This window comes from Anser cygnoides, chromosome 17 (assembly GCF_040182565.1).
Source record: "Anser cygnoides isolate HZ-2024a breed goose chromosome 17, Taihu_goose_T2T_genome, whole genome shotgun sequence".
Taxonomy (NCBI): domain Eukaryota; kingdom Metazoa; phylum Chordata; class Aves; order Anseriformes; family Anatidae; genus Anser; species Anser cygnoides.
In genome coordinates this window covers 10,265,586-10,289,050 of record NC_089889.1, presented here as the reverse complement: position 1 = coordinate 10,289,050, position 23,465 = coordinate 10,265,586, and the positions used below count along the sequence as shown (strand labels likewise).

The 23,465-nt window shown below is 49.4% G+C and overlaps 1 protein-coding gene across 2 annotated transcripts in view; it reads right to left on the bottom strand.

Moving 5' to 3' along the window:
* Positions 1-852: 852 nt before the first annotated feature.
* The window catches only part of LOC106031301 (T-box-containing protein TBX6L), a 41,885-nt gene continuing 19,272 nt past the window's right edge, over positions 853-23,465 (bottom strand). The window contains exons 9-18 of one of the 2 annotated variants that reach the window (XM_066978666.1): positions 22,580-22,897; positions 22,359-22,420; positions 18,011-18,155; positions 16,924-17,026; positions 16,306-16,470; positions 15,914-16,060; positions 15,315-15,385; positions 14,041-14,132; positions 12,583-12,775; positions 853-11,624 (exon numbers count right to left, since the gene is read on the bottom strand). In XM_066978666.1, coding sequence (XP_066834767.1) covers positions 11,198-11,624; positions 12,583-12,775; positions 14,041-14,132; positions 15,315-15,385; positions 15,914-16,060; positions 16,306-16,470; positions 16,924-17,026; positions 18,011-18,072 — 1,260 coding nt within the window. In that variant the 5' untranslated portion in view covers positions 18,073-18,155; positions 22,359-22,420; positions 22,580-22,897 and the 3' untranslated portion in view covers positions 853-11,197. The remainder of the gene's footprint in view (positions 11,625-12,582; positions 12,776-14,040; positions 14,133-15,314; positions 15,386-15,913; positions 16,061-16,305; positions 16,471-16,923; positions 17,027-18,010; positions 18,156-22,358; positions 22,421-22,579; positions 22,898-23,465) is intronic. The other variant, XM_066978665.1, reaches the window with a different exon arrangement.

Here is a 23,465-nt window from a genome sequence, read left to right as displayed (position 1 = left end):
TCTGGTTGAAATCATCCCAAACCACAGGATGTCCCCAGTAGCAGCATAAGGGTTACTTCCAGTACTCAGTAGCAGCCCCTGCCTGTACGGGGCTGAGTAACCCACCTGCATCAGAACAGGCACTTGGCATCATTTGATCGAGGCAGAGGTAGCTGATGGGATGGAAATAGCTCTCCGACTGGTGGGACAGCATGCTGGGCTTCGAGCAAGGGTTTGTGCTGTACAGCAGTGGTAGCCCACAGACCTCCACCATGGCGTTTGCGTTATTGACGCTGGCCTAAATTTAAATAGATAAAAATAAAGAGACGTTAGCCTAGGAACAGAAAGCTTGCACAGTCCTTGACAGGGCAGCGAGGATGTAGGACTTCCATTCGTCAGATGTGCGGGACTCATGCCTCCCTTGCTGCAGTGGCCTGGTTTCAGCCACACGTTGCAGTCCTGCAGCCCTAAGGCAGCGTGGCACTGAAACAGCTTTGGAAAATGGAGGGGAGTGGAGGAAGGAGACGATGTACCTGGAGGAGGACAGGCTGATTAAATGCCCCTCCCTGCTGCCTGCTGCCAAATGCTCTGTGGGCTCTGTAGTCATCACTCAAAATAGAGCCATAGTCTGTGTCTCCTCCAAGAGTCAGTCCCTGCTGGAAACATGTCAGGGCATTGCTGGGGCAGCGATTTACAGCACAGGGAGCCATTTTGGGAGCTGCTGACACCGCACCCCACTGTACCTGGCTGCTTTCCCTTTCCCCCACCATTAAAGCCGCCTGTTGATGCTTGCTAGCCTGGGAACCTGACACAGGGCTCAACCCAGCAAGGAATGTAGGCAGGGTTTGGGCAAAAAAGAAGAAAGGTCCTGCATTGACCTTAGGTGTAGGTCAGAAAGGCACCACACGTGGCTGTCATCTGAAGCCAGGGCCACCTCACCCCGAGGGGGGCCTTCTGGCAGAGGCCAAGCAGCTCTGAGGCAGCCCCTGCGGTCTCCTGGACTCTCCAGGAGTGGCCATGCTCTCCCCTAAGCCCTGCCAGGGCTCTCTGGCTGTCCCAGCACAGACTTTACGCTGCAGCTGAGAACCTCCCCAGGGGGCAGATGGCAGCAGCAGTGCTGGGCCACCTTTTAGCAGCTGTTTCAGCAGGCAGGGTACTTGCCCAGAGAGCAGGAGGCAGGGATGCAGCTCCTTCCTCAGCCAGCAGATTGCCAAGCCCATGTCTCCAGTGTGCGAGGGAACGGCCACAGCACAGCTTCCATGGCGCTGTTCCTCCTCGCCCTCTCTGGATGCTGGCTGCTCTGGGGTGAGGAGTCCCAAGGTGTGAGAGGTGCGGGTGCCTGAAGCGTAGATGTTTGGGGCCCCTCCAGGCCATTCAGCCATCAGCAGATCTCCAGCTCGACACAGCCTTGCTCACTCCTCCTAGACAGAGAGGAAACCAAAGTTGAGAGCGCGGAGCGGGCTGGGACGGCGCAGAGATGCTGGGGCAGAGCCAGTCCCAGGGCTGAGCTCCTTCATCCCGGGCACCAGGTCCCACCTGCCCGCCAGAGCCACGGCATCACCCCTGCGGATGGGTGCTGTGCGCCGGGCAGACAGTGAGGGCCCCAGGGCGCTCCAGGATCGCAGCCCAGCAGCGAGGTGAGAGAGTTTCAGAAGGAGAGTTTCAGAGACATTTCTAACAGACAGATGACACCGGTGATAAATCGAACGAGACAGTTTGCAAAGCCACACGGTTCCTCCATCCCTCTCACTAATGCCAGCACAAATCCCTGCCCACGCAGGGCTGCCCGGAACACCCCAGCAGAGCCGGGGAGCTGCTCCCAGGCCGGTGCTGGGTTCAGCTCTGACAGCCTGCCGAAGCCACGCTGCCCTGGGAGCTCGCCTGTGCTTTCCGATGCACAGACACCTCCTTCCCTGCGGAGAACAGCACGTCCTCCTCCTCCTCCTCCACTCGCCTTGCTGCCAGGGTCCCTCCCGCACGCGAGCCGCCTCAGCCCCGACTTGCCCTCGGCTCCATCGCTGGCAGCGCCTGAGCAAGACCGCTCACGTCCGACGCCCGCCGCAGACACGTCGCGACAGCGCGGGAGCTTCGCCCGCCGCGTGCCCTAATTACAAAGCACCACGGCGGCCGGCTGCTTGGCTTCCCCCGTGTTCTCTCTCGCCCCGAAACACCCAGGCCCCAAAAGCTTCGGCAGCAAACCCTGCGCGTGCTGCCCGGGTCCTGGCCCCGCCGCCCCCTCGCAGTCACTGGGTGGCACTGTGCCCCTGCCTGGGGCGGCCACCGCCTGCACCCGGGGCCTGGGGCTCCTGGGGAACCCACGGCCGAGGCTGTGGGGTGACACCTTCCCGGCCAAAGCGCGCCCACGCAGGGCAGCCAAGGGCTCGGACACGGTTGTGGCAGCAGGGGACGGAGGCCCTGCGATGGCTGGCAGCCCGCAGGGAGGTGACGGAGCCATCCCAAGCGCCTAAAGCACGCTGGCCGCCGGCGAGGCTGGCTTTCCCCACCGCGCCTCCATTTTCATTACCGTGGTAAAACGAGATCAACTGCGTCTTCACAATATCCCCCCTCCATAAAACTAATAGGCCAGGCAATTGGTAGGGCTCTGTGAAGTACTTTATGGTCTGGACACTAGGAGTGAGCTCCGCAGCTCAGAGGCTGTCCCAGTCCCAGGAATTTCCCCCCAGCCTCCCCCTTCAGGCTGGGAGCACCGGGACGAGCCTTCCTGGAGCACGGCATGGTGCCTGCCGTGACCTGGCGCCCCACAAGGGTCCACCAAGAGCACCCAAGGGGAGCTCCTTTCCCCCTCGGGGATCAGGATTTCTGCTTTGCAGGACAGCCCAGCACGGCCTCGCCCCAGCTCGGGGGGCTGCGAGGCCATCGGGTGAGCCAGGGCCAGGGCAGCCGCAGCCCCGCTCTGCCAGCACCGGCCAGGGCAGCGGGCACAGGGTTTGCTGGAGCAACCCTCTGCTTCACCTGTGATTGAAAGGTGGAGGCTGGGCTCGCCTTTGTAAGCAGAAAGCAGCCATTCTTGGCCTTACAACAGTAAAACCGCTCCGCTCTATAAAGGTCAACTCCCTCCATGTTGACAGCCCCATGCTTGGGAAGCTGGAGGGAGGCAACGCACTGGTGTTGGAGGAGCCCTGTCACAGAGGGCACGGTACGGAAATTAAGGGATGGGTTTTGCTTCACGCATTGCCAGGACTCACAGATCCCAACGCTGTACTCCAAATCCACATCAGCCTGAAACCTAAAGCAGGAGCCCAGCCCTGCCTCTGGCAGCAGCTCCAGATCCACCCTGGGCAAGGCGGTGACCGAACGGAGAGGTGGCTGCCTACCGCGCTTCTTCCTGACGTGTAAAAGCAGCCCGAAAAGTTTCCTTTCTTTGCTCAATCTCCATTAGACCTTCCAGGGAAAATTAGCACAAGTGCGCCAGCAATGGCACCAAGGGGATGGACCCTGAACAACTCAGAAGGGGATTTAATTAGTTTGCTGAAATCTTTTTAGCTACCTGCTACAGCTCCAAGCCCTGGCAAACAGTTAGGAAAAAGGATCTCTGTGCTCAAAATCAATTGATTTTTTTTGTTGTTTGATAGCTCTTATCTGTATAAAAAGCAAACTAAAGATCCTCCAAGGAGTATTCTGTTGGGAAATAAAGTGGAAGAGACTATGCTCCTCTACCATGAGGGCAGAAGACAAATGGGAGATGGGAAAGCAAAAGGTTTCCAGGTCTCCATAAGAGTCAGAAGGGAGGCAAAGAGCCTGTTTCTCCCCTCTGTGGTTTAACTGTAATCTGTCTTCTCCTGACTGCCCCCACTGACCCCGTGGGACAGTCGCATTTTGCTGTGCTGTGCTAGTATTTGCAAAAATGACCCAAGATCCCCTGATAACAAGTGCCACAGGCGCACAAAGTGTTACTGCTCGCTCCTTCCGAGGGACGAGCAGCTCACCAGCACTGTGGCTGCTAGCAGAGGCTCTCCACTGCCTGGTTTTCAGGTTCATCCCAGCCCCAGATCAGAGCTCTGTGCTGTCCTGGGAGGGACAGGAGGGAGCGAGCACAGCCCCAGCTCCATAACCAACCCCCTGCTGAGTCCCCTCCTTTAATCCAAGGATATGATTTCTTTGCTAGACACATGGTGAGCTGCCCTCCCTACCTTCTCCACTGCCTGCTGACATTTGTATCTCAAACTAATTGTCACTATATCATCTGATCCTGCCCAGCTGTCTAAAAAAGCAACATCCTGCGTACCTCTGGGACCTCTTTGTCAGAGACTGTGAACTCATCTCCATCCAGCACCAAGATGGATTGAACAAACTGAAGCGGTATTTTATTGCTGAAGCATAAAACATGGGAATAAACAAGCACCAGAGTGCTACTGATCATTAAAACCAGATGGGAGCCCATTTACTGCCTCCAACAGTGAGGTGCCACCGCTGTGCTGCCGAAGCCCCATTGAAATAGGAAACCCACGGCACCATCTGGGAGGTGCAGGGCGGCCACAGCTACTCACAGCCCCTGGAATTCAGGCCTGGATTGAGAGCTGTGCTCTCCTCCCTCCACCGCCCTGGGGACGGTAATACAGCTTTCGGTACCGGCTCCAGAAGTATGGTCACTCCTGTCAGGTTGTGTCTAAATTAAAATGCCCCGGTGGGGACAAGCAGCCTGTGCAGGGCCAGTTCCAGTGTCCAGGAACTGGGAGAATTACAGGCCAAGTTGCCCACACAGGGTGGGAAGTCAGTTGGATTTCAACAGGATTTTTCTCAACACACGTCAGAGAACCATGCTGGTCAGCCCTGTGCATGTCAGCTCCCGCATGGTGGATTACCCGAAGCAGCCCGGGCCTTACCTTATTTCCTTACTGACCGGTGCTGGCTGGCACGAGAAGCTAAACACCACGACAGGACAATGCTGGGGCTGTTTCTTCTCCTTTCTAATCACTGCAGACGAATGCACGATCAGCTTCTGCCCTGAGCATAGCAAGGGCATTCCCAAAGTTTGGGGCACTGGAAATCGGCCTTCAAAAAGCTCCTGAGCTCAGCACCCCCACCTAGACTGGGGTTTGCACCTTTGTCTTCGAGCCCCATCCTCCTGTGGCAGGGAGCCCCGCGCACGGTGTGGGGCCGAGGACGGGTCCCCGGGATGCACCCCGTAGCTGGGGATGCAAATGGAGCAGGAGGCTGCTGGAAAAGCAGAGGGACAGACAGATGCTTTTACACTTCAAAGGAAACGCGGCCCTGTGAGGCTTTCAGGAATACTCACAGATCGATAGACTCCTTTTAAACACCGAGCACATTTGCTCAAGTGTGAGGCAATTAGTCCCTGAGGATGGAGGCAGGGCAGGACCATTAACAGACATACGGGCAGGATGAAGCAAAGGATGAGAGACTCGGGGCACGGCTCCACGCGAGACTGGCAGCCCTTGGGCCAGAGGCTCCCCTCCGTTTCATTCCCGAAACAGCAGCCAAGCTGGCCACGCGTGGCAGGAGACAGCCGCTTTTCCGCGGGGCAGTGCATCTACCCACCAGCCTCAGGAGGGCAAAGAAGGGCGTCCGCAGGGCTAGAAGACAGTCTGGGCACTGGGGCTCCAGGCTCATTTCTTTTAGCAACATTTACCCTACCTCTGCTTTGTTGTTTTTTTTTTTCAACCATAAAGCAAGTTTGTAAGCATCCCCAGCACTTCAGATGCAACCTCACGCTGCAACAGTGTGAAGCTTCCTTCAGCACAAAGCATGCAGTATCAGGAGTCTCCTGGGGAGAGGGAGATGGGTTAAAAAATGGGCTGTACTGGTCTAGTGTTCTCACCCACAATTTTCAAAACATCCTCGTGCCTTATGCTGGGTGGTGTCTGAGCTGCTCTGGACAAGCTCGCTGTCCACAGAGCCCCTTCGAGGTGGTAAATTAGAGCTAAAACCAGACTGTGGGAGAGCAGAGGCTGGCTGCCCAGTGAGAACAGAGCCAGCACAGGGATGAACCCCACAGCCTAACAGAAATCAGGCCTGGTCATCCCCTTCTGCTCTGTATCAGCACTTCCACGCAGCTCCCCCCTTAGCACAGCCGGTGAGGACGTAACAGAGCTCCCCGTGCCGGTGCTTTGCAAGGCCCACAGGTCAGAGCCGGAGGAGCAGCAGTGCCAGCGGGCATGAGGTTTCTCCTGCAAAGAGCTGCTGTGGTTTACCTGCACAGTCTCATTTTTCAACAAGAAGGAAAGATACCGAAACTGAGCCATGTTTCACACCTAGCTGAGTGGCTGAGGGGGTGCCTGCCCTGTATTGCTAGTTACGCTCTCTGACTCTCCTTTACAGAGGCACAAAATTTTCCCTCTTCGGTAAAAAACAGAGAGGAAGAAGAAAATCTCGGCATGCCCCCAAAGAACTGTAGGGGGTAGAAATTAAATCCACCCATTGTGCTCACCAAGCAGGGCACTGTCTGGGCAGGAATGCTGTAGTCGTACACCTGCACATTCAAATAAAAATAATGGAGTATTACAGAAGTGTCAGAGGCAATTCAGCACCCTACAGCAAAGTACTTCGTGCCATAAAACAAACTCACATGACTTGGAAAAACAAAAAAGGAACAACACTAAATCAAGCACAGCAGCAAACACAGAGCTGTTTGTCATAGCTGCAGGGCCTCTCGTTACCGCTGCATTAAAGGATTCCTTCACACTTGTTTAAAATTTTGTCTAAAGCTGCTGCTCAGGCCCTGATCTCAACAATGCTTCAGCATTTGCTCAGGGCAGCGCAAGCTGCATGCCGCAGGGAACGCCGGCTGCAGAGGAGAAACGCTTCCCCAATTTGCTTTACTTTGTCCTGGGTGCCTGCGAGCATTGGTGTTAGCTCTGCCTGGGCTTCCTTGCTCAGATTCACCGGCTGTAACCTCTAGAAACCACATTTACACCTCATTACATCTCTACAAAGCACAGCAGCAAAACCAGCTTACCTGGAGTGGCTGGGAGCCTGGCCAGGAGCACGCTTGCACCTCACACAGCTGGGGGAACCGAGAGCTGAGCCCTGGAGAAACAGGCACCCACCTGCACTGCCACAACAAAACTGTACCTCTGAGCACCACAGGAGCCCACACAGCCTGCAGGTGGGCTTTGGGGCACGCACCACCCAGGGCAGAGGGGAAAAGTGCAGCAAATCACCCTCTCCCCACGCTTCAAGGAAAATCCCCTGTCCTCCTTTCTGCCTCCACAATCCTACATCTCTCTCTGCCTTCTCTTGGGTTTTTCAATTCAGTGCTGCCCCCTCACGCCCCAGGGCGAGGGCGGGATGCAGGTAAGTGAAGACACCTGTGCCCTGCACACCTGGGGGCTGACGAGCAGGCATAGAGGGGCTGGCAGCACTGCTGAAGCTCCTGCCAGACCCAGGCAGGCAGGAGGTGCGGGGCTCAGCACCAGCACAGCCCCGCGCAGCGGGTGACAGCAGGTGCCGGCTGCTGTTTGTTGGTGTCAGCCAAATGCAGTGTGCCCCCTGCTAAGAGGCTCTATATGGGACCCCGACGTGGGGCTCATGATTTAAGTGGCTTTCAAGCCCTGCAATAAAAAACCATTTGACTTGAAGAATGTTGTTATTCCTGGGAGGGGGTTGCTGCTGCTGCTCGCTTGGCTCCTGGTGACCCAGGATACGCGCTAAGGCAGGAAGGGCACAGCAGGATGCTCCCCCCATGACAGCCACCTCCACCGCCCTCAGCAGGGTGCTTCTGTAGGGCCAGAGGGTGGCTGGGCGCATAGAGGCCACATCCTGGGCTAGGCGAGAAGGGACCGCACCTCTGGGAGGAACCGCAGTGCCTTGTGAGGGCCTGGGGAGAGATGAGCACCATGTGGGGTCACAGCAGCAGCACCATGGGTGCTTCCACCAGGCCCTGCCACTCTCTGTGGTAGAAGAGCAGCAGCGCTGGCAAGAAGACTTTTTTCTGCCATTCCCGCTTGCACTGAAGCAGCCTCAGACCAGGCTTGTGGCTGCAAAACCAGTAGGAGAAACCAAAATAAATCAGGATCTTTATTTCCCAGAGGAAATGTACCTAGATCCCACTTTGAGTCCGTTTGTCCTCATCCTTACGTAACTCCGCTGCAGGAGAGGAGCAGAAAGCATAGAGAAAACAAACAACTTGCTGCAAAAAATTAGCACAAGACTGAGTCATATCGAGCACTGCAAGCAGATAACCTGGGGCTCGCTGAATAAGCTGCAGAGAACAATGAGCGCTGAGATCAACAGCATGTGCCATGTAGGAACTGGCCCCAGGTAACATGACTACAGCGGAGCCACTGGCGTGCTGGAAAGAGATGCACAAAAACCACATTTCAGAGTTTATTTTATTGCTCTTAATGGCCTGCCTTCCGCATGTCTCATTTCCTTTTATTGAAGCTGTCAGAGAGGCATTACATTATCTCACATGTGTGCAAAAACAGGATTTCAGTCAAGCTCATACAGATTTTAAATGCCACAGCTGAAGAAAACAAGACAGTGGAAACTGCAAAGGGAGGAGGCGGCAGCAGAGTCCAGAGCGCGCACACCTACGGGCAACATTTTCCAAGGCTTCACAGAACAGCAAAGCTGCAGTCTCTAACCAGAGACGGGCAGGAGGAAAGTAAAGGTACCTCGCTAACGAGCAGGATGATTCACTGAAGGGCAAGGAGTCCTGTTGCAGCAGAAGGCTGATGAGTAATTAATGGCTCCTCCTATGCACACGGCTGGGTCTTCCACCCGGGCGCGGCAGCCGCCTGCCAAACCAGCTCTACCAACAGGCCCTGTGGGGCAGCAGCGCTCCCAGAGCTATTCCGAAGGTTCAGAAATAACACACTACACTTGTGTTTGCACAGGAGTTTCCCTGTGTTGCCCGGTTCTCTTCAGCTCATCGTACCCACCACAGCACGGTTTCCATCCTCATTAGCACCCTGTGGCAGAGGGAAATACAGCCCGATTTCTATGATAAAGGACCAGACCTAAGGAACTAGCCGGGGTGTTCTCTTCATGTCCTCTTGTAGTGATCGCCCCGGGGAACCCCACCGACCTGTCCGCAGGGTCCCCGCATGCTGTGCTCAAGGCACCAAACTCCTCGGCCAGGCTTCTCACCTGATCTCCAAGACACAGAAACCAGCGGTGGCAAAGCGAACTACTAACACTCAGAGACACGACTTTTCCTCATCCAAAGAGGACAGGCTTTTACAGCTGCCCTGCCTTCACGCAGCTGGCATGTGGGCAGCAGGAAAGTACAGTGTTCTGGGGTTAAAAACAAGCTCCTCCACATTTCTTCCCCAAGTGATTTCTTTGCAGTGAATCACTCGCATTCGCACGCGTGTGGTGCACAGCAGGTATAAATCAATACTGGCGAGGGTGCTGTCAGAGAAGCGAGCCGACATCATTACACACACTGTGGTGAAGCCTGACCTTTATTTGTGTGCTACACATCTCACGCCCATCCTGTGAGGCTGAGGGGAAGTATTTGGCTGCTCTGTACATATAATTGTGGTGCAAAGCCGGTTAGCAATATACTATTTAAATAAGGAAGTAGTCATTGGAGCTGAGTTTCACAAATACGTAGGGCTACTTTTCAAAGTCATTTTAACAATAATAAACACAGTTTAACACCTCTACACTATGCACATGCACAGCGCTGGCCTGGTGCCTGGGCAGAGCAGCACACAGCCCTTCCCAGTGAATACACACACTGGGCCTGATGCACCGCTGGTCACAAACCTGCCCTGGTCTGCTCAGAGACAACATCTTGCTACGCACACACACAGAGAATGCCATCTGGCAAACAGACTAAAGGACACACCTCACTGCCTACTGACGGCTACAGACCACAAAGCAGTTTATTTCAAGTGTTACAAGAAAATATTCCCTAAATAACAACAAGGAATGCATCTATCCTCTCTGAGAAGCAGAGAGCCTGTCTCAAACAAGACCCCACTCACTGCCAGGGCTGCTTCGGCAAGCAGAGACTTCTCCCTTCAAACACGAGGACAAAAATCCTCTGTGCAAGGCAGCGCGCAGGCTGCTCACGGACAGAACAGCTCCTCCAGGAGTTGGGACCAGAGGTAAGGAAGGTGAAAGCGCTGACGACTGACTAGATATGGAAGCAGATCCCTACAGGCACCTTAGCAGCAGCAAGAGGACTGCACCGACCAGCCTGGGAGGCACCGAGCTCACCAGCAGGGCAGAGAGCAGCGCAGCACGCAGCTCCGTGCCCATGGCACATTCACCGTGCTAAAGGATGTGGGCGATGAACAGCGCCAGGCTGGTCAGGAGCGTCTTCTGACAAAGCCTTCTTGTAGCACAGCAGAGTAACAACAGCTATAAATTATATTCCCCAGGGGTGGCAGGGGGTGGAGGAAGGAAGAAGTTCACAGCGAAAGACTTCCTTTCCCTCGAAAGGAAGAGGTCAGAGTGACACAGCCAGCACCACTGCTGAGGGCCCTATTCCTGCCAAGCACAGGCCTTCGGAGACCCCCAGAGCAGTCCCAGATTCTATGAACAACCTCCCTCCACCACCAGCAGAAGGAAAAGTATTTCACTAACCTCGAATCTAGGGGTGACAGAAGAGGGGTGGGCATGAGGGACACGCAGACACAACACAGAGCCTTGCTGCCGGTTCTCTTGCAGAGGACAAACTCTTCCCTGCCTGCATGACCTGCAAACACGTTTCACTGCATATTTTACCGTTATACGCTCCTGGAAAAAAAGGCAAGACTCTAGCTTTAGTTTGACTATACTAAGTGAGGAAACTGCTCAAGGGGTCACTGGGATTGCATTTTTTGCGTGTCTTCGCAAATATCTTCTACAGCTTCTTGGCCACCTGGAAGGCTTACTGAAACTCCTCAGCCCCTATCTCCTTGCACTGACTTTCCTGGGAAGACGGGATTTTGGAAACTGCCACATGCAAGATGCAAACGCAGACTGGGACAGGGTTTGGCAGCTCTTTACTGCTCTTACAGTTTGTGTGCTACTCCTGTTGGAAACAAACAATGCAGAACACACTGATTCATCCAGACGTGCACTGACATAGCTGGGGTAGCTAGCAGTTTTGCTGCTGCTTGTGAAATACCACGAGGGCTGTTGTGCAAGGAGACAAGGAATTGAAGGTGTCCCATGCTCCCGTGTGCGGCAATGCCTCTTTGCTTAGTGTAGACAAGGCTTCAAGGTTAACACCCCAGAGCAAATTTGTCCTCATTTACAATTTTCTTTTTGTCTTTTCATGGGGAAGGTTCTTCCCTGCTCACCAGCAGGCATAGGGGAACAGCGGGTACTGGCTCCACTCTGCCATGGTCCCATGGGCATGTCCTGAAGCCCCCTGTGTGTTGTAATCTGTGGAGAAGGCCGAGTAGCTCATTGCCCTGTACTGGCTGTGGGAGGGCACCATCCACTGGCCGAGGCCTTGCTCAGTGCTGTACGGACTGTACATGGGCGCTCGGGCTCCAGGTTTCCCCACTGAGTCCAGAGCCATGTTCACCACTCCTGTATAGTCCTGGGGAGGGGGCAGAGGTGGGGGGAGCGGAGGCAGGTTGGTGAAGCCCTCTGGGAGCTGTTTGGAGTCGTGCTCAGGCACTGCGGCGAGATCCAAAGGGTGGCACCTTGCTCGGAAGTCATTCAAGGCGGCGACGTCGCGGGCGGGAAGCTGCTGGCTGTCCCCAGCTTCATGGAACCTGAGCCCCAAGGGCAGAGAGAAGAGCAAGTCAAACCTACCACAGCAGAAAACCACTGAAAACCCACAGAGATTCCCCAGGGAAAGGCAGGGCAAGCCCTTAGCATGCCCTCTGCTCCTCGCTGTTTCAAACATCCGCTGTCCATTCAAAACAAGCATGTCTACAAGGATCATTTGGCTCTGTACAGGCTTCTTACTCCCTCCATGTGCTTTGTTTCCAGAAGCCTTGACCCAGAGTGGGAACGTGCAATGTGTCAGCTATTTCACAATGATTTCCCACGTGAAGATACTTGCATGAAAGCAAAGTGAGCCGTCTTGTTCTCCAATGCACTTACACACACTGCGTATCAGAAGGGGGCAGAGGAGCGTCAGTGCAGTCACTCTCCACCTTCACGTGTTGGCTGACTGCACATGAACTCTCCCACGCAGGTACAGCCTCACCTACCGCTTTGTCTTATTGTTAACGTGGATTTTAGCCCAAGCTCTGCTGTCACCCACACAGAAAAACTAAGTGCCAGAGGAGGTAAACTCAGCATGCCCTGGCTCTGGCTAAGTTCTAGCTTGGGCTCACCATAACGCGTGTCTGAATTTGCAATGGTAAGGAGGAGGGAAACATCTCTGGAATCCTGCCACTCCTCCAACACACTTCTGCCAAAGGACAGGCAAGTTCTGTCGTACGCAAAGTTAGCTGGGAAAACATTTCAGGACAGGGAAATAAAGAGTGCTACTGAGACATGAGCATGCCCAGAAGCAGTGGGTTAGATGTAATACAGAAAAGCTTTGTTACAGAGATGTCTCCATGCTTATCAAGTACCTATCACCCAAGCATGGCATGCAAAAGAAAGATATCCTTCCTCACTCACACTGGCTGTTTTTCTTAGGAAATACCCTGTAGAAGAGGAGGCCTCCCATCAGTTTAAGGGTGCCTTTGGACATGAGCACTGAGAGATGGGACTTACCGGTATGTCTGGTAGGATGGTGTAGGCACTTGCTGCTCTCTGGCTGGCCCCTCCCTCTGGTCGGCCGGCACCGGTGATGCTGCAGTAAAGGCATGGCTGCCGTTCTGCTCTGAGATCCAGAAGGGGTAGCCGCTGCTAACTGCGATGGGGTTACTCTCTTCCTTCACATCCACGTTCTCGTCTTTCTCAAAATCTGACTCACAGCGGGGAAAGAAAGAATGGGGAAAAATGAGAAAGGAGAAGAGAGAGCCAGAGCTCACAACGGTTTATTAGCAGTGGAATTAATTGCAGGATGGTGGAAGGAAACACACTATTACCTCTTCTGCAGTCATACTGCCTTAAGGAACTAGCCCTTTGCTGCTTTTTTCTGTCCTTACACTGTGGTGTTCAGTCCTTCCCTGTCCCCTCTCCCTAGCTGTGCCACTGCAAGCAGCACTGTGAACTGGAACATAGAATGATCACGCTTAAAAATAACCTAACAAAAAGAGTAAAGATTATTTCTAAATGGTATCAGTTCCCCCATCTGCATCACAACCCAGCTGTACAAGCAGCAGTGCTGGCACAAGTGCACAGACAAGAACCAAGGCAGATAGGCAGAAGAAAGCCATGGGCGACACTGCAAGCTGGCATCACTGTTGATACGAAAATGTTCTGAAAGCACAGCCTTTGATCACATGCGGTCACAAAGCATGGCTGGGAGGCTGGTGCATGGAGAGCTGATGAGCAGTCACTAATGCCAAGTGACATGTGAGCAGGCTCCTGTGGACCATACACAGAGTCAGAAGACTTCCTAACCCCTTCCTCATCCTGACACAGACAAACTGAATGTGTGTGCAGGGATATCAGTCAGAAATTAAGAGAGGGAAAGGCCTCACAAAGGATCATCAGTCATCATTTGTTGGCTCATTCCACTAAAGGACATCTCTCTGAGATGCTTTCCTGGCTGTCATCATGGGTGCAAAGTGGGTGCCCTTCAAGGATTACGATTTAAAAGCATAAGCAAGCATCAGAAATCTTAAGCAGCTGAACCCAAACTTCTGTGCTGGGGCTTCCCTCCAGGGCTGCCAGCCATGGGCAGGGGCAAGCAGTGCGCGCTCTGCATGCTGGAAGCATCATGTCAGAAAACGCAGTGTTGGAAGAGCGGGCTGCACCACTTCCTTCTTGCCTGCATAAAGCAAAGCCTTCTTTAAACAGGGATGCACTGGTCCTGTCTCACACTTCTCCCTACTTATTCAAGCTGCCCCCTTGGTCATTCCTTATTCCTGGTGACCTCCCTGAATTAGGGAATTAACAGCACTTTCCAGTTTTGCAAAGCTGTACGCAACACCCTTTAGGGGCCCTGCCCAGCCCACTCTCCCCAGACAACAGACACAGCAGAGCTATGTCACTGCCTGGTTTCCTTCCTGTGGCCTAGGCAGTGTTTGGGACTGACTCTGGGTTTGTTGTTATCAAGATTACCACGTTCCTCAGCACCGGACTCCTTTTCCTCAGGCAGCTTCCTCTTCTGGCCCTTGGCTGGACTGGGCTTCTGAGATTTGGTTCGTCCTTCCCTGGGAAAGAAACAGTGCACGCGAGTAGTTTGTAGTTAGTTTTCTACCTAGATAAATACACAAGGGGTGCTGGACAAAGGCCTAAGAAGACAAAAAGATGGGATGAACCTCTCTGATGTTCTGCATGTTACATTTCTTCTCACAAAGCAACCTGACAGATCCATGGGGAATGTTTGCCACAGTTGAATTACAGAGTTATGCTGCCTGCCACAAGCACGAGCTTCCAGGGAGAGCTCTTGCCCCACAGGATACTGGGGATAAATCAGTAAAGGGGTTGCTGCTCCCTTCATGCTTGTACAAAAGGCAAAATCAGAGTGGAAACCTCATCAGTTTTTTTTGCAATGAGTTTGTAAGCGTACTCCAGTGTTGGATACACATAATATACATGCGAATAGTAGGGTGGGTGTTTTGCTTAAAAGCAGCCTTTCTTCTAAATGGAAAATGAATCTAAGCTTAGTCAGAAATTATCCTATTATGAGGAGAAAGAACATCTCTGACAGTTTTGAAGGTTAAGTAACAAGAGTCAGATTGGGCCTTTTTCTCCAGGAAATAAGGTGGGGTATTTTAGGCATAAAATAAAGCAAAATCTCAGATATTTTCATACCATTTTCTGCTTGGAAAAAAACAAACAAACATTTTTTCCTTCTTTATTACCAGTTTATGGGGTACATTTAAGATTACTTATTTATTTAAATTCTCATCCACTGGCTGCGCTCAGACCAGAGAGAAGACCTCACTTGTATTGGTATTCAACTACCCTCTTGCAGACAAAACTTCCTGCTGGAAGAGACACTTTTCCACAAAGGAGGAAAGGAGATGTGAGAGCCTTCAAATGTCAGAAGCAAGCTGATCTCACAGAGACAGAACAATCTACTGTGGACTCCCTTTACCGTTATCACTGCAATTCACATGTCAGATTTCAGTCTAGATCCAAACTACAAGGCAAGGTAGGTATCAAATCTGTCACATTTCACAAATTTCTGTAGGAAATCCTATATTTCCTCCCATTCCCCAAGTCTCTTGGGTGGCTTCTATGCAGCATCATTCCCAGATATGGATAAATGCAATGTCCAGAGCAAAATGCTCTGCAGAACTCTCTAGTATACTTTGCTCTGTGGACTAGGGTAGAATTCACAAGTAAACTCTGGTTATACATAAATCAAGATGGAAAAACCAGCTTACCTTCGAGTGTTCTTCCCATGCTCCCGGAAACCTTTAGCAAATGGATTGTTGTCAATCTTCAGCTTTGTGATCTTAAAATAAAGGACCAAGATTCGGTATTGTGGTAAGTGGTTGGGCCCATTATTATTTCAAGACCTTCACCTCAGTATTTATCACAACTGGTTTTGGGGGAAGAAGGGCAGGGGTGGGTGTTTGGGGGATGCCCTTGCCACAGCATCTGAGCTCTCCCAGCAGTTCCATCTATTAATTAGGAAGTGAGACATAGAGAAAAGTGACTTTCACAGGATCAGTGGGAATTTGAGTGGTATTCATCTGACCAGACAAATATGCAGGGCCAGTACCTATATCTGGACTTTTGTCTATACTTTTTACTGCATTTGGGATTATGTTAATCACTGACAGGGCACTTAACACAATTGATGTGCACGATTCATCTAATCCCCAAGTAGATGTTTTCTACAAGAACAATAACATGCCGATTTCTTTCCCCTGTCCATCACAGGCACCCAGGGTAACTAGCTCTGAAGGACACATCTTCCTCTACATGATTTCTAAGGACAGAATATTTAGCAATGTGTCAAAGGACTTGCACACTGTACCTGCTCATTCTGGTAGGCAGTAACAGAAGTGAAGACAGTCTCAGGGAAGCTGAAGACTTGGAAGATGCTCCAGCGGACACTGAAGAGGTCATCTGCCTGCACAATGTGGAAGCGAGGCTTGTAACGGTGCATGGAGTGGAGGATGATCTGGCACAGAGACAAAAGGAGAAGGTTTCCATGTGCAGCCTGGGACTGTCCACCTAGACAGCACAGACTAAAACCTTCCTTAGCAGGTAGTTAAGAGAGCATAAGGGCCAGGCTGAGGAAGGAAGAGAGGGCCCTTGGATATCTTTTAATTTCCACGATACAATTTCTCACACACCTCATTTCACTTAACAACTATTTGCAATGAATTCCAAGAGAGCATGGCGCAAAGGCCAGCTGCAACCTACGTGCCCATGTTGATCCAAAGTGTTGTTGGTGAGCTTCAGTTTCTGGAAGGAGACAGGTTCTTTCATCCAGTGGCTGCCAGGAGCTGGGGAATCTGGGTGGACATAGGTGCGACAAGGGAGCTGGGGCTCTGCTTTTCCAGCAACTTCCCACTGATCTTTATTCCACTGTGAAGAGAAAGATGGAAATCTAGAGCTTAAAAAACCTACTTTTGTTATAAGGAGCCCCGGCAACTTTGCTTCACTGTATGATTTAGTGGATTCCTCTGAGGCACGCAGTCCTGACAAGTAGCAGATTTTCTCTCATGAGCCATGATCGTGTTACCAAAACAGCTCCAAGTTTAGGCCTCATTTTTCCTCCCCTTCTCCCAGTGGTTGTCAGAGAAGTCTGACATTAATCATGATCAAAATAGTACTGCTTACAATGAAGATTAGTTACATTTCCAGCTGCTCCCCAAGCAAAAGTGACAAATAACTGCAGAGAGGCATAAAATCCACCAATTACTTCTGAACTTTGTCCAAGACTATTTATTTATCAGCCTGTACAGTGAAGCATAAATATTAATCTGTTTCAAACAAAGATGGAAGAAAAGCATAACTTCTATCATTTAAAGTACTTACCTTGTACCTGAAGTTGTCCACTGGCACAAAATCTACCAGCATGAGGTACTTGGCATATGGGATTAAGCCAGAGACTTTAATTTTGCATTGTGGAAACATGCGTCTGAAGGAGAAATTAAATATACAGTATAAGGATTTCTGTATAAAGTGGATAGTTTCATGATCTACTCAAGCAGCAGGTCACGTTTACTCACTGCTGTGCAAAGTTCTGGTAGCAGTATTTCTACAGGCCAGCTACTGAACATTTTTACTATCTTATTGATGTATTGATTGTCTAATCCTGTGGGTTTAGGTGGAATAGGCACTAAGAGGGTAGCAGTCTCTGATGGCCTGACATGGTTATTGCTTTTGTTCTTCTGACTCCTGTAATGCAACAGTGGAAAACTTAAAGAAAGCATTTGGAATTTGCATGTAGTTCCTAGCTTTATGCAGCTAGCGCAGACCTGGAGCACAGATTAAAGGATTTTCTAGCGTGGGTTGTGCTCATCTGAGAAAAGATATAGCTTTCTGTTCCAGTATTCTCTACCACACCACTTTTATCTTCTGACTTTGCAAAAAGCTTCAACACCTACCTCCCTACCCAAAGGGATTGCTTTAGCTCACAGCAGCTGACATAATGCATTACAATTTCATATTCCTTCACTGCAAGCTCCCCAACACATGACTCAAATTTGAATTTTAGAGTAGCCTGCCTGCACAGATCATTACCATTCTATGCCACGTTCTCATCTGCACTTGCAGACTCAAACACAGGTATTTACTGCTCATCTGCTCCTGCCCGCAATGGAGGCGAAGGAAGTTCAGAGCACTTTCCAGAGCAACCTCCCAGCAACAGGAAGAACATCAGTGTTAAGTACTGAGATAAGAGCAGAGAAGATTTCACAACACATCAGTCCCACAGTGACCTTTTGCACTTCGCAGCTTGGACCTCTAGGACATCCTGAAAACACAAGCCTTCTGCCAGAGGCAGGGAGATGCGCATAACTGGCTAACAGTTTAAGAGCCACCATGCAAAAAAAAAGAGTGCTCAGAGTTTTGCAAACAGATTGGAAGGGTGTGGTGCAGGCAGCTGTCCTGCTCCCCTCACCTGCCAGATTTGGTGATGATCATCTCAGTTCCTATCTGATGAAACTTCATCCAGAGCCCCATATCCTCCAGGGTGACCACAATGGAGCTCTGCGGGTAGGGCTCCAGGCTGGGGGAAGGAAGTGCGTCACATGGCGCTTTCACGTCTAGGAGGGAGAGAAAACAGTAACTTCAGACAGGCAGGAGGGGAGCCGGCACAAAGCAGCCTCTCCTGCTCCGAGGCAGGACTCTTGAGAAGCAGCACCCAAGTCAGCCTCCCAGTACCTGTACTCACAGCTACCAAATTTCACATGCTGTTGTAAGAGATGGGCTCTACATCTGGCCATTCACTCCTCCTGCCTAGCCCAAAATCTTCTCAGCCCCAAATCAGTGCATGGTGAACAGCCCTGGTTTAGCTCAGGTAGCTGAATGTTGTGATTTTATCCAGGAAAGGCCCAGGTGCTGCCAAGAGCTAGGTAGTCTGCGCCACAATAAACCTCTTAAAGAAAATCCATTATCTTCCTTCCAAGGTTTTTTTTGTTGTTGTTGTTGTTACTTAGTAGACTCAGAAGGCATAAAGGCTTATTCAACAGGTTTGATTTTAGCTGATAAGTCCTTTTGTAAAGATCTGTGTGTTGAACAAATTGAACTTGATATCCTTTATTCCACAACTCTGACTGCTAGGTAGCCACAATCCACTTTTATTCCTGTTCTGGACAAAACACTTTACCAAGAGAATAAAAAAGGATTGGAAATATTTTAACTGTAGCAGTGGGAGAAAACAACAGATATTCGGTTGTAGAGGTGAAAAATGACTCCAGAGGACTACAAAGGGATAGACAGGAGACTGAGACATAAGTGGAGACAAGAAAGGGAGGAGACAGAGCTGGACCAGGGAATATTCCCAAAAAAAGGATGGCTGGTCTGAACTGGACATGGAGATGGAGACCACTGAGATGCCTGTGACGGTGCTCTCTTCAGTAGCATACCCTGGCATGTCAGGAGAGCTGTTGGCAACAAGGCTGCACTTTCTTTTACAGGCAGAGGACTAATCACGCTCCTGGGGAAGGGAAAACCACCCCGGAGAAACTTCAGTGCTGCCGTACCTACCTCCTCTGCAATGCTGTTTGGATGAAAAACCTTCCATAGGAGCTCTTAACAAAAAGCTAACGTAACACACACAAGATCACTGCTGCCATACTGAAAAGCTTGGGCAGAAGAAGATTTAGTTTGTGTGGCCTGGTGTAGCTGCTGGTGGACTGATTTCAAAGCCAGCAAGGCTTTGCTAACACTGCTCTGTGTATGAAGAACGTATCGGTAAGTCTGCTCGACTCGGAGGGTGCTCACAGCCGCAGCACTGTCCTCAGTTTAACGAGGGCAGGCCACCCTTTCTGGGTGTTGTGTTACCAGCCGTGGCTATTTGTTTAGAAGGGAGATTTTTCTGCTTCTTAACCTCGATTAGATTTTATTCAAAGCATATCAGAAATAAGGGATTTTATCACCTTGTTACAGTTTTCCTGGGTAATATCTTTAAAAGAATAAACATGAAAATTAGGCAACTACCTCCAGAAAAAACAGCTTCTTTCACAAAGTGACATTTCCACAAAAACAAACCGATGCAAGCCTAAGGGCTTCTTCCCACTATATTAGGAATTAAGAAACGTTTAAACATAATTCTGCCAGTTTGTAAAGGTCTTTAGACATTAAAAAGAAAAAAAAAAACCTTTGCCCTTTTTTCTGCTTTGATCCAACATTAATGAACTGGCTAAGAAGTGACACCTAGTTTGCTCACTAAGATTAGCCTGTTAACATCTTCCTACTAAAGCTTCCCTCATATCCTCTTGCAGAGACATGAAAGCTGCCATGAGACTATGCATTCGGTAGCTCAGTGCAGCACATGTATCAAAAGGAGTTACAATAAAATTGGGCTGATTTCCCACAGGAGTCATCCAGTCACAAATACATGCAAACAGATTTTGATTAGCTCGACAGATGCTCACTCCTTCCCCCTAATGAATTTTACAATTAACATTTTTGTAAGCAAATTCCAATGCCATTAAATGAGACTACAACAAGGGAGATCTCAGGAGTCCTTACTTAGAGACTTCCAACAATGAAATCAAAAAGAATGAAAGTAAAAGGAGTTCAGTACTGAATTAAAAATCAAAGGCAGATGTTATAATCTGTTTTTACCAAAATGATTCCACAACGCACCTGTATGAGTGACAGGGAGAAAGAGCTGCGCATACAATAAACATTGCAGCAAAGACTTTAAAATGTCGTTGATGTCCTTCTTGTCACAGCTTTTGTGTGCCCAATCAGAGGCTGAGAAACAGGATATTTACATTTTCGATGTGGATCTGGACCACAGCAATGATTGAGCCTTCTAATAGACCCTCACTGCTGACAACAAAGTCATGTACAATCAGCTTCACGGGGATTCTGCAGTGGTGGATCCATTTGTAGGATCTATTTCAGATGTGTTTTGCAGAGCCAAAGGCTGGCTTGCAAATTCACTCCTAGTTTGTGCCCATCCAACTAGTGTCAAGACTCATGCTCACGTCTTCCCCACAAAGATGCCTGTGTGTTGGAACTACACCACAAGGAGCTTTGTGGCAGGGCGTCCAAGCACTGCACTGGATTTGTTAGGTCTGTACTTCTGATGTTTCCTCCACTGCGTAACTTAGGTTTTAAGGATTACTTGAAAGAGACTTAAACATCTTCCAAGAATTTTAGTTCCAAGCTACTTTAAAACTATTCATTACTATTACCGTATTATTACCACACACAGTGCATTTTGAAACACATGCCAATATGAAGGTGTAGAGCTGCTATGATAAAGGCCAGCACTGAAAATTAAGAGATCTTCGTTCTATTCCATGCTTGATTTTAAAGCCCTTATACAAACAAGACCAGTTTGTGCTTTGGTTTGTGTCTAGATTAGGCTGTACATATCTTTTTCCTATCTTGGAGATGGAAAGGAGAGAAAGGGAAATGAGAGTAAATTCTGTAATGCTTGGAGGGAAAGGAACAAAGATCTTTGAACAGAAGATGCTGGAGATTAATCCACTCACTGAAAGCAGTCCCTTAATTAATTGTCAATTACTGAGACAATTATATGATTTCAGAAAATCTGTTGCAGACTTCCCATAAATATAGGCTAGGGTTTGCAATAGTGGGAAACTCCAACAAGGTAAAAGGTGCGTTTCTTATCTTTATCAAAAGTGGTTATTATTACATTTGTTTCTGTTTTATTCTCAGCAAAGTCTCATGCTAACAGCTATCTAACGTTCACAGGGAAGAAACAAACATCAGTATAAAAAGCTATCTGATAAATTAATTTTGCCAATAACCCATTAAACCCATGTTTTCTGACCTTATATATGCCAGTAGGAACACCTGGAAGAAACCTCACTTCTTGGAGCCACAAAGCTTTTTTGGCACTAATGAAAGGACCGTGTTTCTACAAGTGCAATGGCTTCACCTCTCAAATGCATGCAGTCATATTTCTGCTGTGTAGGGTCATACACCATAAACAATGCAATAAGAAAATAAGATGACTTCTGAAAGAGTTGAAATCCTTAACATAATAAAATACTGAAATGTGTGATTTTCATTTTCGCGCTTTTGCATAAGCCAAAGTTCTCTTGATGTGGCAGAAATCAGTATGAATCAGATCAGCACCCTATGGATGGCTTTATAAAAACCCCAAAACAATGGTGAAGTTGGAAGGCACCGTACATGTATTTTGCTTATGAAACAACCCATTACAGTGGTAGAGAAAAGAAGGTGAGAATACCCAGCCACCTCTAACGGGTAGGTGAACTGCATACCTAAACTAGGTAAAGAGTCGTTTCCTTCCAATGCAGAGGAAAACATGGGACTACAGCTGGGTTTCAGTTATACTGACACATACAGTGCCCCTGGACTGCTCCTTAGTTTCCCAATGCATTTTCTGCCATTGTGTCCAACTGATCATGCCCCACACAGAGGTTAATAAAGAGGTTAATAGCTTGCTGTAAGAAGGACTGATGAAGAAAACCATAAATAAAACCCTATGGAAATGAAAAAAAAAAACACCGCTGTGTTTGGGCATAAAACGCTGGTAGAAGTTGGGGGGTGTGTCTGCTTGGAGTTTATATTTTCAAAGGGCAGAAAAAAGACAGGAGCAGACAAAACAGACAGTTTGCATCTGAACTATCAGCAATATATGAAATATTCCCAAACCTTCTATGGCCTTCAAACCCAAAGGAACTCATCATGCTACTTTTCAGACAACATGCAAACAACACCTTCAGTGAATAATCACATTGCACAAGGTGATCCAGATAAGGGAGTTTGGGGCAAAACCAGGAGTGAAGCTCTGCTACCTTTGCAAAAGATCTTCCACAGCTCACAGAGAACGCTCAAAACTGCAATTGCTCATCTGTTCCTACAACAAAATTTAGAAATTATCTCTAGCCACACACATACTATAAACACTGGTATCCCTTCAGGATTGCTTGTTCTCTTTCTAAAATTATTGTGCATTCTTGGCATACCTCTAGGATCTTTCTGCGCAATAGGGAATAGGAGGGAGTCCTTTACCTACCTGATAAAACTTGCATTTTTCCATGTACTGTGGAGTCTATGAAGTTGCTCAGCCACCAGAGTCCTTAAAAAGGGAGCCCAAATAGTCCAGTTCAAAAGCAGGTCTGATTTCCTGCAGCACGCAAAAGCTCTTCCATCTGAGATCCAGTGTCAAGAGTGACTGAGATGAAGATGGGACTCCAAGCACAGCTAGCCAAGGTGAGTTCCTGTTTTATGGAGGCTAATGAGCAGGGAGGAGCTTCTCGCCAGGGCTGTCCCCTTGCAATCCTTTGATGTCCAAAGGGACAAAGAGAGGAAGGATCTGCAGCAATGGCTGGGGCTAAGGGAAGAAAATCAAAGAGAATTAACATGGCTTTGACATACAGGAAACCCTACAGGGGAAATGCACCTTGATTTACTGCTAACGCACTTTTAAACAAATAGAGACAAAACCAAAAACATTAGTTAAAGACTTACCTACAAAATAAAACCTTAAATATTTTAAGGCTATTCCAATGATTTGATATAATTTTCCTGGTCATTCCAAGGATTTGATATAATTTTCATCTCCAAGCACAGAATCACTTTACTGTTGATTTCTGGTATCAGAATCAGGACTGTATTGAGCTGTTTATTCCCCAAGTGAGTGATTAACAGTCCGTGGAAAACTTGAGTTTTGAGAGTTTTATCCCAGCTCAAATCTGGGATACTGCGATAACGTATACGTTTACCAAAAGACATCTTCTCCACTCACAGAAATGCAGTTGATGGTACGGTGTTACCTACCTAACCAACCTCTCCATTCATAGACTTTAACTGCACAGTTCATTTTCCTGTTGTATTGTGGTTTTTTTTGGCATGGTCCTCACCGCTGCATCAGACGTTCTCAGGTTCATAGCTGAGGCTGC